This window comes from Chinchilla lanigera, unplaced genomic scaffold (assembly GCF_000276665.1).
Source record: "Chinchilla lanigera isolate Chin_1 unplaced genomic scaffold, ChiLan1.0 scaffold00008, whole genome shotgun sequence".
Taxonomy (NCBI): domain Eukaryota; kingdom Metazoa; phylum Chordata; class Mammalia; order Rodentia; family Chinchillidae; genus Chinchilla; species Chinchilla lanigera.
Window position 1 is genome coordinate 183,473 of NW_004955409.1, and position 11,712 is coordinate 195,184.

Here is an 11,712-nt window from a genome sequence, read left to right on the forward strand (position 1 = left end):
GCCCCCGCCCCGCTCGCCCGCGCCCTCTCCCGCCAGGCCACGCCCACCTCGGACACCAAGCCCGTCTCCCACCAGGCCACGCCCACTGCGAGCTCGAGCCACGCCCACCGCGGCCTCTGACCCGCCCTTCCCGCCCTTCCCACCCTTCCCGCCTGGGCGGTGCCGCGTCCGGGGTGGGTGCGGCGGCTAGGACTCCTCCTCTTCCTCCTCCTCCTCCTCTTCCCCCTCACCGTTCTCTTCCTCCTCCTTCTCCGCTTCCTCCTCCCGCCCCCGACCCCACCCCGCTCCGAACCGCGGACATGGACCCCGGGGCGGCGGCCGTGCTCGGGCTCCCCGAGGACGAGGTGGGTCGGGAGCGGAACCCGCGCGGGGCGGGCGCGGCTTGGGTCTGATTCGGGGACATTCTGCCCTGTGGGGTTCGGGTTCACGCCGGTGGACGCCGTGGGTCCACCGGTTGCTGCTTGCTAGTCACGAACCCAGTCACTCAGAGCTGTTCCCGCCGGGACCCAACTATCGCCCCCTGGCGGGCGCCCTGGGCACACGAAGCTACCCCACGCGTGCCCGGGGCTTTGTGGCCGGGGTCGGTGTCCCCGCAGCTTCTCTCCGGGCCCCGTCGTCCACGGGGTTCGCGCGGCACTTTCCCCGCGTTTCCGGACGCGGGATGCTGTGGGGTTCGGCTTCCACCACTGAGTCCTGTGCCTCGAGGCTGCTCACCGGTGGTCCAGATCTTGGCTCCTGCAGGAGTGCTGGGTCCCAGGCAGCGCACGGGGCAGGAGCCCGGGTGCTGCGGGCCAGGCGGCCCCGCTGTGTGTCCTCCGGGGTGTAGGAGCAGTGCGCACGTTTGCACCGTGGAGGAGTGGATAGCTGTGTTGTCCTGCCTTAAACATTCGCAGTGCGAATGTATCTGAAGAGCACAGAGTAGACCAGAAATGCGTAGTTTTAATGCATGGGTTTAAAGAATTTAAGTTCTTAGTTATTGCTTGGAAAAGTGGTGATGTCCGTCAGACACAGCTGTCCAAAAGTTGTACCTAAAGGTGCTTTTCTCACCCTTATTCTGTAAAAAAGACCAGAGGAGTCAGAGGAGGTGCTTTGCACTGCGCCCAGGGTGGCTTCTTCCTGTGAGCCACACCTCGCGCTGCACTGAGCCACAGCTGGCCCCCAGCCCGGCCTGGGCTTTCCAGCTGTGCTACACAGGGTTCTCCCGCAGAGCCGACTGTTCAGAAACCAAATATTCCAGAAGTGCCGTTAGCTGTCTGCTTTCTCTGTCTCCTACAGGATCTGTGCTCTCAGTTAGTCTCCTCCACCCCTCTGCCCAGCTGAAATAAAACGGATTGTGGCAGTTAGTGGGCCGTCAGTAGCAGCAGGGTCACAGCTCCTCCGTTTGAAATGAGGATTTCCCGAGCTTGCGGCGGATTTGTACTTCTGGGAAGCTTCATGGCATGGGGCCTACTCTTTTCACATGACGGGGTCTGCCTGTGAATTCTGTGACTTCAAGTCTCCCATGTCTACTTTGTCCACATGAAGGGAGAGTGAGCTAGGAAGACGAGAATCATGATGGTGAAATCTCTTCCCTCCTAATCTGGCTCTTCAACGCACCGCATTACCTGCCTGCTCAGTATCATGCCTTGTGCCAGCACCAGAGATACAGAGAGAAAGTCTCGGCCCTTATGGACTGCACCATCTGGTCTAAAAGACAAAAATCATTTGTCTTCGGGTTGTGGGTGCCATCTTGTGGCTATCATTCGCCATTTACTTTCTGGTCTATAAAAAAAGTAGAGGAAAACTTGGAAAACCCTTGCATACACACTCCTTTAAAAAAAAAAAGAAACATTGCAAGTATTTCAAGGATAAAACTCACAGACTTGTGTAGGAATAGGCAGCCCTCTGCTGTTTATTAAAAGTAAGTAGTTTCTTTCCATAACATTGAAAGAAGGTGATTCTTACAAAATTGAAACTGAACCACAGAGAAAAATGACTAAAAATAGGATAGAATACAGAAAATTGTGCATAGGTCCTACGTCCCTCTGTGTAAGCATCTGAGTATGAAAGTGTACTGAAATTTAGATCATAATACCTCTCTCCCACTTTTCTGTGAGTTGCAGCTCTGCTTCCATATCTGTCTTTATATAGTATGCAGAATTTTGCTGTGAAAGTATTAGCTAAGAAGGAAGTATAGTCTTAATTCATACCTAATTTGCTCAGTTGCTTGGGATTAGCAGTGGAGAATGACTCACAAATCTGCTGGGGAGGAATGTGCCGGGAGTGGAACTCTGCCTTCTTCCTTTGGACCACCCAGGTGTGCAGAGGCTGGAAGGCAGCACAGTGTTTTCCAGTGTGCAGTGATTGTTCTGGGTACAGTGTGAAAAGACTCCCCAGCAAAGGCACTTATGGGGGATTTTTGGAGGCGAAAGTGGAGCCAATTGTTTTTTCATCACCTTTTTCTGATAGCAAGCATAGTCGTATAGACATTGAATTTTTCTACAAAAGAATTGCTGGCTGGTGCCTTGTTTGCGGGCATTCGAAGGAAGTTGCAGGCGTGGTGGTGGCAGTGGCTCCCAGATGTCTGGATGGGTCTGTTCTTACAGACACGATTCTAGTTGAGGTCCCTGATTACCCATCTGTCTGGCTGGGACGGAGGCAGTGGCTGCCTAAGTGGCAGCTTTTGTGTCATTTTCCAGTTCCCCGGCCTAGCGCCTACTCCCAGCACTTCTTTTCTCCTTAAAACAACTGGAGTGATTTCTGTTTCCTGAAACTAAAGCCTGATAAAGAAGAAAGGAAATAATAAAGAAAGAGTTGAGTCTCTACTGCCACTTTGGGAGCACAGTTTGCACACACAGAACTGTTGGTGCCTCTGGGGCCCACAGCTGCAGCCCCCAACCCTTAAGCACAGAGCAGCTGAGGCCACATTCGGACTCTTCTGGGCCATGGAGGCTGCACAGCAGCTGCCCACCCTGGTGCTGGATGGAGCCTGGCAAGTGTTCTCCAAGAGGAGGGGAGGTGCTGTTTAAGCAGTACCTGCACAGTAGGTACTGTTGTGCCTGCCTTTCATGGATTGTTCTTGCCTCTCCTGCTTTCTTGCAACTATTTAATCCCAAGGTCACTCTAAAGTATTTTATTAGGGCCTGGGGATTTAGCTCAGTGGCAAAAGCGCCTGCCTGGCAAGCTCAAGGTCGTGAGTTCAGTTCCCGGTACCGGAGAAAAACCAAAAACAAAAACAAAACAAAAAAAAAAAGTATTTTATTAAACAAATGAATAAATGTAGTTTTTTGGGGGGGGCGGTACCAGGAATTGAACTCAGGACCTCATGCTTGCCAGGCAGGCATTCTGCCACTGAGCTAAGCCCTCAGCCCCTAGTTTATTTTTAATAATTTATTTTTTAATTATTTCAAACCAACAACACTGAGAACTTCAGGTTTACCATTCAGATTCCCCACTTGTTGACATCTCACTGTAGTTGTGCCACATCTTCGGTTCTTTTTGCTATGTTCAGTAGTCTTTTTGACCCATTTGAAGGTAACTTTCAGACAGTGACTCATTTATCTCTAAATACTCTCATGTGTACTTTTCTAAAACAAGAACTCTTTCCAAGTTGGGAAGTCAATATTGATACAACAATGTTATCACCTAAGATGCCATTCAGACTCGATGGATGCTCTAATAATTTCCCTTCTTTCTCTTTGGTGCAAGATCCCATCTGGGAACATATGTTGCATTTATTCTTTTTTTTTTTGGTTTTTCTCCGGTACCGGGAACCAAACTCACGACCTTGCGCTTGCCAGGCAGGCGCTTTGCCGCTGAGCTAAATCCCCAGCCCCTGTTGCATTTATTCTTGTAGTTTTTTCTAATGTGTGGTGGTCCCTGCCTTCTTACCCTGGATGGTGTTATTTTTTTGTTTTGTTTTGTTTTTGTTTTTCTTTTGTTTTTCTTCCGGTACCAGGAATCGAACTCACGACCTTACGCTTGCCAGGCAGGCACTGTGCCGCTGAGCTAAATCCCCAGCCCCTGGATGGCTTTAATGAGTACAGGTTGTGTACCCATCAGTATGCTCCTCATCTGGTTCTGAGTGCTGTTTTCAGTGCCCAGGTGAAGGTCATGATTTCTTCACAGCAATCCCAGAGACAGAATGAGTTCTCAGTGCACCGAATCAGGGTACAGTGTTGGCTAATCCTTTCACAGTCAGTAATAACCTTCATCACTTGGTCTTGTAGTGTCTGACAACTTTCTTGCACATAGTGTGAGCATTTTCCTATTTATAATTGAGTAGTATTTTGGGGGGTATATTCTGAGATTATGTCAATATCCTATTATCAGATCTTCATCCCTAGTGTTATCATTTACTTATGAATTCCATCTGGGTCAAACAGCACCACTTTTTATTTCCATTCTTATTAGTTGGCATCCTATGTAAGAAGAGCGTTCCCCTTCTTTCCATTTATGTATTCATTTATATTGGCATAGACCTGTGGAATCTCACTTGGATGGGTTGTAGTCAATCCCTGTTTTTAAATATTTTCAGCTTAAATTGTCACAGATAACAGGGGAGGTCCTTTAAGGAGATTCCCAGGTCCTTGTAACACTAATAAGAGTGTTCATTTCTTTTATACGTTACTTTCTGGTAGAAGGTGGGATCCAGGCTCATCCTTTTCCTGGCCCAGATCTGTTTGAAACCAGTGATTTTCCTAAGGATCACTGATTCTCTTCATGAAGAAATGGTTTTTGGAGGCCAGAGTCTGGGTGTGCAGTATCTCCATTGCTCCTGGGTGTGCTCTTTGGCTGTCTCAGTGAGCAGAGTTAAGCAGTGAGTGTGTTTGTATGTGTGTAGATTGTACACGTGTATAGCTATAACTTTCTGTGTCAGTCACTATACATTCACCTAAAAACCACGAATTCATTCTGATTTCTCCATTCAAATCCAACACCTTAGTGTTTCTTTCTAGCTGTAGGTACCTTCTGTCACAGTGAAACATGTGGCTTTCATTATCCTTAATGTATTTCCTTATTTGTTCAGCTCCCTTGCTTACAGGTTCATTGTAACTTATTTCCAGCCACACAGGCCTCTCTGCCTCTTCTGCATCCTGCTCTCAGCTCCATGGATCTTGGATGCCAATGAGAACACTGCACTTGCATTTCTAGCATCCTCCCACAGCGGGCACCCTACTAGCCTGTCCACACGATCCTCACACCTGCCCCAGTGCCTGTGCTGTGGACGTGCAGATAGTGCAGCTCCTGGAACCCGCCCCCCATGAGCCCTGCCTGTGGGGGCCTGCCATCTGCTTATCTGCTCGGGAAAGCGGGGAGGGGCTATGAGTTTTAGTAGTTAAGTGTTAGGAATTCCCTTTGCCTAGGAATAGAATCTTGGAGTTGAAAGGAATGTCCTGTATAATCACTTGGGATGAGCAGGGGTATTGTAGTCAGAGTTTACAAGGAAATGGATTTAATACAGGACACATAATTTGTAGGATATCATAATATTCACCCAAAGAGTCAAATGCAAAAGAGTGCAGGAGATCTGTCCATATACCAGAGACCCAAAGAATCTAGCTGAGAGCCTGGATCCCATGGCAATGTTCTACAAGAGTCCAGCTGGGGGCCTAGAATCACGACAATGTCTTGTGCCAGTCTATTTCATGGATCTGAGCTGGGAAGACCCAAAGGTCAGTGGTGAAAGCTAGAAAGTCTGTGCCAGTGGGATGAAGGATCTGTATCAGCAAGCTAAGAGATCTGCACTGGAGCCAAGAAGCAACACTCAAAATTAAGGACCAGAGCTCCCCCAAAAAGTATCACAGCCATCTGCAGCAACAGTGCAGTCCCAGGCTCCTCTGTTGATGAGAACAGCTGAGTTCATATCAGGAAAGCCAGTATGACAAGCTTCTCCAGGAGCGTCAACAGCATACCATCTTCCCTTCCATTCTCTTTTTATGCTGTTGGCAGCAATCCTCAGGTGGGCTGCCACACCCAGCACCATGCTGAGTCAGTTCAGCTGGGTGTTACAAGTGGACCACCAGTTGTCAATCCACCACAAGGGATATGAGACATTGGGATTTGCCTCAGTTGGAATTCTGGCCCTGTCCCTTATGTGGTGATCTTGCGTAATTATTTAACATGTGTCTGAGCAGGGCTTTTAAATGAGCTGTTCTTTCCATTTGCTAACAGTTTACAGCGTTAAAAATTGTCTGCAGCTCCTCCAGACATGTAAGAATCTTTGAACAGCTAGGTTCTAGCACCCAATCTTGAAGCCACGTTGCTGATTTGAATTGCTAAATCCACCATTTTGCTGAGTTCTGTGGCAGCCAATGTTACCAACCTCTTCCTTCGTAAATCTTCTATTGATCCTGGTTCCCCTGACAATCCTATTCCAAGTTTGAAAAGGACGAATGAAGGGGTAGGAGAGGTGTGGAGATAAACACAAAGAGCAGGGCACTGCACAAATGAAAAGGGTTTTGGTCAGACTTTTCTGAAGGTCTTGAGGAATAAATATTCCTGTAGCCCACTGTTACATCTCATGGCTGCCACTGGCGTGAGACAGTGTTGGGACATCAAAGACAGTGTGAACCCACAGTCATGATGGTGCATGAAGGTGCTTTAGTGAAAATGCCCTCCTCCTAGAGAAAGGATTGGACCTGCTGTTTTCATAGCTGCCTTTGGTTGACCACTTGTTATATGCCAAGAACCAGGCTAGGTGTCTTCACAACAATCTTTTGGAAATGAGTCTTATCCCCACTTAGAGACTAAAAATCAGAGATACTAATTTTCTCCAGGACCTTCTCAGTAAATAGCAAATCTAAGATTGAAACCCAGATCTCTTTAGCACCAAAAATTTGGTTTTGCACTTTCCTGCTGCAAATCGTAGCCCATATGAAATAATTTAGCAGAAAGACACCTCAGGAAGATGAGGAAGGGAACATGTGCATTGTTAACCTGTAATCCTATGCTGGCATTTCCACATCTTCTGTCTTTTTGTTGCATTTAGGGGGTCTCTGAGGTACTTGAATTCTGTATTTGCTTAACAAATATCTATTGAACACTATTGCCTTTCAGGTGTTTGGTCAGTACATGAGGTTATAATGTTGGACCACAGATTTTACCAAATTTTAGCCTAGAGGGAGAGAGAGAAATAATCATGTATCAATGTTTTGTAAATGTTATGAAGGAGTGTGAGTTGTAAGCATATAACAGAGAATGTTCATCTCATCTGATGAGGCAGAGGGCATGGGGAAGGTGAGGAAGTCACGTTTAAACCAGAGCTGAAGACAGGCAGCTGGAGGGGAGGAGGGCGAACAGCTCTGCAGGTATGTGGGACTGCATGTGCCAGGGTGAACTGGAACACACAAAGGCAATAGTCAGGTGCACGCAATATGGTATCTGGAGGGGTCAGGATGTAGCTCAGTGGTACAGCTCCTGCCTGGCAGACATGAGGTCCTGAGTTTGATTCCTGGTACAAAAAAAAAGTGTACATGGTATGGTGTCGAGGAGAGGAGGGCTGCCCAGGGCTGGCGGCCGTGCGAAGATTTGGAGTTAGATCCTCAATAGAAGGGAAATTAATTAAATGTGTATGGACATACACACATCATCGACATTGTTAATCTTGTTCTTTATAGTTGATGTCATTATCTTTAGCTTTCTATCTGGAATTACATTTTTTTCTATGTGAAATATATCCTTTAGAATTTCTTTTACTGAATATTTGAGGGTAATAAACTTTCTCTGTTTTTGTTTGAAAATGTCTTTGTTTTGGCTTCCTTTTTGCGGGGAGGTAGGGTGGGAAGGAATGAAATTTGCAAATAGTGAAATGCTTGACTTTAAGTGTTTAACTTGATTGTTTTTGACAACACTCACAGCCAGCAGCCCTGTTAGAATGTAGATCTATGTCACTCCATAGTGTTCCCTTGGGTCCTCTTCCTGTCCAGTATCCAGGGAGCTGTTCTGGAACTGCATGAGTGGAATTGTATGCCATGTACTCTTCTGTGTCATTTCTTTTTCTGAATGTGTTTAAGATTTCTGTCATTGTTCACATATGTGACACAGTTTCTTGTGATAGTCACACTGCTGCTTTAGGGATTACACTTTGAAAATCACTGCTAAGCAGAAAAGCATGATGGGAAAATATTTCCTGACTTGAGTGTTCCTTTTTAAATGTGAATTTTTATTTCTTTTTAATTATTTTAAAATATTTAAACCTTTTTCTTGATCTTAAAGATCGTGTAAATTGGGGTTGGGGAGGGACGAAGGGCGAGTGAGTCTCTAAGGATAATGAAATAATCAATGACTGAAACCATTTTCCCATCATTCTTTGTTCAGAGCATTCTCTGTACCCTTAAAAATATCCATCTTTTTCTTTTCAAACCTGTCTTTCACTTGAAAGATTTTATTGTATGAAAAGTTCCACAGGTCAATAAATTTAGAGGAAAATGAGTATTTGGCCCAACAGAGAAAAAATAATAAAGATTTTAGGGCTTTTATTTTTTTCTTTTGTAATTGTGTAAAAAATGGGAAAAAACATAAAAAGCAGAATTTTAATGTGAAAACATTTTTTGCTATAATCATTAGTTTTAGAGGCATTGTTAGTTTAGTGTGTGTGCAGAGTCCATTTCCCACATCTTTCCTCAAGTATCTTCTATTTTTATCATGAATTCCCTTTTAATCAACTGTAGGTTATTTAAAATAAATTCCTACAACTTAATGGAAAAAAAAAAAAAAAAGAAAATCACTGCTAAGGATTCCAACTGGGTATTCTTCTTCATCACCATTGTTAGTGTCAAGACCTTCTGAGAAGTTTTGACCTATACATAGCAAATATATAGCAATCATATATTCTAGCTTTACTAAACTTAAGCTACAAATATGTAACAATAAAATATAAATTTTGTATTTTAGGAAAATTCACGAATTGTGAGAGTGAAAGTTATAGCTGGAATAGCCCTTGCCAAGAAAGATATCTTGGGATCTAGGTAAGCATATCATTTGTGTTGGAATTTTTAAACTTTGGATTTCTTCACTAATTTTTTCCTAAACTTCCATTAATTGAAAAATCAAATATTATTTGTAAATTGCTGTACATAGTAGAATAGTAATGCCTTAGTTACCTTTTCATTGCTAGGACAAAATACCCAAAGCCCATAGGCAGGAAACAGCATGCTCAAGGGAGGAGGAGAGATAATATATTTGCCCCCAGTGACCCATCTCCTTCTACCAGGCTTCACATCGCAGCATCACACCCAGGTATGAACCTGTCAGTGGATTAATCCAGTATCATACATCCGTGATCCAGTCACTCCCCAAAAGCTCCACTTCTGAGTGCATAAGGCTTTGGATGGACATCTAGATATAAGCCATAACAAATGATATTTCTAACTGGAAGTTTACTAAATCTCTTAGTATGTGAACTACTACATTTGTGAAGTAGGCAAACACACAAATCAGAGTGGAAATTATAAGATGTATTATTGAGTTGTGTCACCTGAATGTATTGGAGGTGACTTTAGGAGGCAGATGCTTTTGGGCTTCACATTTGGAAGAAGGGCATTGTACAAAGTGAGATCACAGTTTTAAGAATGAGTCTGAGGCCAGTGGAATCAGAGCCTGGACAGTTACAGTCTTCTGGTGTGGGGACCCGTAGCCTGGGCCTGAAGACAGCAGGGCAGCTGTGAAGATGCTGGAGGGACAGGTATGAGGGCTTGCAGCTCAGCTCCAACAGGATACCTAAGCAAAGGCCAGTCTCCTGGGAACAGGGCTCCCGACCCGCTCCAGCCAGGTGACTGTGCAGTAAAAGAGAAGAGCAAGTCAAGACTTAGCACAGGAAAATGAGAGTCCTGTGTCCCCACAGTGTGACATTTGTAATACCTGAGATGTGATATAAAATTACCTGATCTTTAAAGAACTGGGAAAATGGAGTACGCTATCAGTATTTTTGTTTGTTTGAGACAGGGTTTCATTATACAGTTCAGGCTGGCCTCAACCTCACTTTGTAGTCCAGGCTGGCCTTGAACTCACAGCAGTCCTCCCCGAGTGCTGGGATTACAGGCATGCACTACCACGGCCAGCTATTAGGAGAGAAAATAAAATATGGTCACAATAAATTAAAGGTAGGAAATTTCAAGAATGAAAAAAAACCCATAAAAATGAAAATGTTAAAACTGAAAAATACATTTGAAATAAAAATTCTTGGATGGATTTAATAGCAGAATGAAGATGAAGAAAGTTTAACCAAATTTAAAGGTGGATCAGTAGAAATTATTACCCAGTTAGAAGATGACACAGAAAAAGATTGGGAGGAAAAAAGAACTAGGCTGGGCATGTGGCACATGCTGTAATCTCGGCACTCCAGGAAGCAAAGGCAGGAAGATCATATATTCAAGTCCAGTGATTTAGCAAGACCCTGTCTCCAAATAAATTTTATTTTATTTTTTTTTTATTTTTTTATTTTTTTGGTTTTTCTCTGGTACCAGGAACCGAACTCACTTGCGCTTGCCAGGCAGGCACTTTTGCCGCTGAGCTAAATCCCCAGCCCCTCCAAATAAATTTTAAAAGGTTTAGGGAATTTTGCTCAGTGGCAGAGCACATGCTCAGTGTGTGTATGTGGGAGGCCATAAGTTAAATTCCCAGCACAAAAATAAATAAATAAAAAATAAAATTAGGGCTGGGCATGTAGCTCTGTGCAAAGGCTCTGGGTTCAATCCCCCAAAAGTTAAACATAGCCTTAAAGATAAAACCAAACTGCCAGTCCCAGAAGGAGAGGAGAGGTAGGGTGACACAAAACTTTTTAAAAAAGAAATAATTGCTTATATATTCCCAAATTTGATAAAATACATAAATTTATGTTACCAAAAAATTGAAGCAGGATAAACACTAAGAACAAACTGAGTTACACTAGCCAAACTATCATAAGCCTGGTGTAAAGAAAACCAACTAAATAGAATGGCTGTGGTAGCTCTGGCATGAAGAACTGCAGTGTACATACAATGGAGCTGTTTAATAGAGTGAGTTAATATGAAGTGTAGGTGAAGTAAAAATTTAAGGGCATATATTTAATATATGGATAAACCACTAAAATAATGTAAAAAATGAGTCATTAAAAAATATACTGACTGGTTCCAATACTTGTATGTAAAGTCAAAGCACATAGAATAACCAAAACAATCTCAAAAAAGGAAGATTGGAAGACTTATGATACCTAATTTTAAGACTTGTGTGGCTGTACTAATCAAGACGGTACAAGCAAGAGAATAGTGTGGGAAAGTATATATTAATACATACTCACATGAACACACATATACATGGTCAGTGGTTTATCAACAACAATGCTGAAACACTTTAGCTAGCTTGTCAACCTGACTGGTTTGAGAATGGCCCAGGGGATTAGTAAAACACACTTCTGTGTGTATCTTGGTAGGTCATAGAGGTGTGACCTTGGAATGCTATGTCTGGTCTCCCATCCCTTCCTCACTGGTGCTGTCCCCTGCTCTACTTCCAGTCAGCATGAGGTGAGCAGCTGTCCTCCACCATCTCTTCCCATTGTGCCATTTCTTCTTTGGAGCCAGCTGACCATGGACTGAACCCTCTGAAGCTGTGGGCAAAAATAAACTCTACCTTCTTTAACTTGTATATATCCTAGCAATGAAAAGGCTTACTAAAAAAAAGAAAGAGGGGCTGGGGATTTAGCTCAGCGGCAAAAGCGCCTGCCTGGCAAGCGCAAGGTCGTGAGTTCGGTTCCTG

At 44.2% G+C, this 11,712-nt stretch overlaps 1 protein-coding gene across 2 annotated transcripts in view; it reads left to right on the forward strand.

Annotated features, from left to right (window-relative positions):
- The first annotated feature begins 172 nt into the window (after positions 1-172).
- The window catches only part of Nedd4 (neural precursor cell expressed, developmentally down-regulated 4, E3 ubiquitin protein ligase), a 97,608-nt gene continuing 86,068 nt past the window's right edge, over positions 173-11,712 (forward strand). For both annotated transcript variants that reach the window (XM_005376604.2, XM_005376605.2), the window contains exons 1-2: positions 173-344; positions 8,875-8,948. In XM_005376604.2, coding sequence (XP_005376661.1) covers positions 300-344; positions 8,875-8,948 — 119 coding nt within the window. In that variant the 5' untranslated portion in view covers positions 173-299. The remainder of the gene's footprint in view (positions 345-8,874; positions 8,949-11,712) is intronic.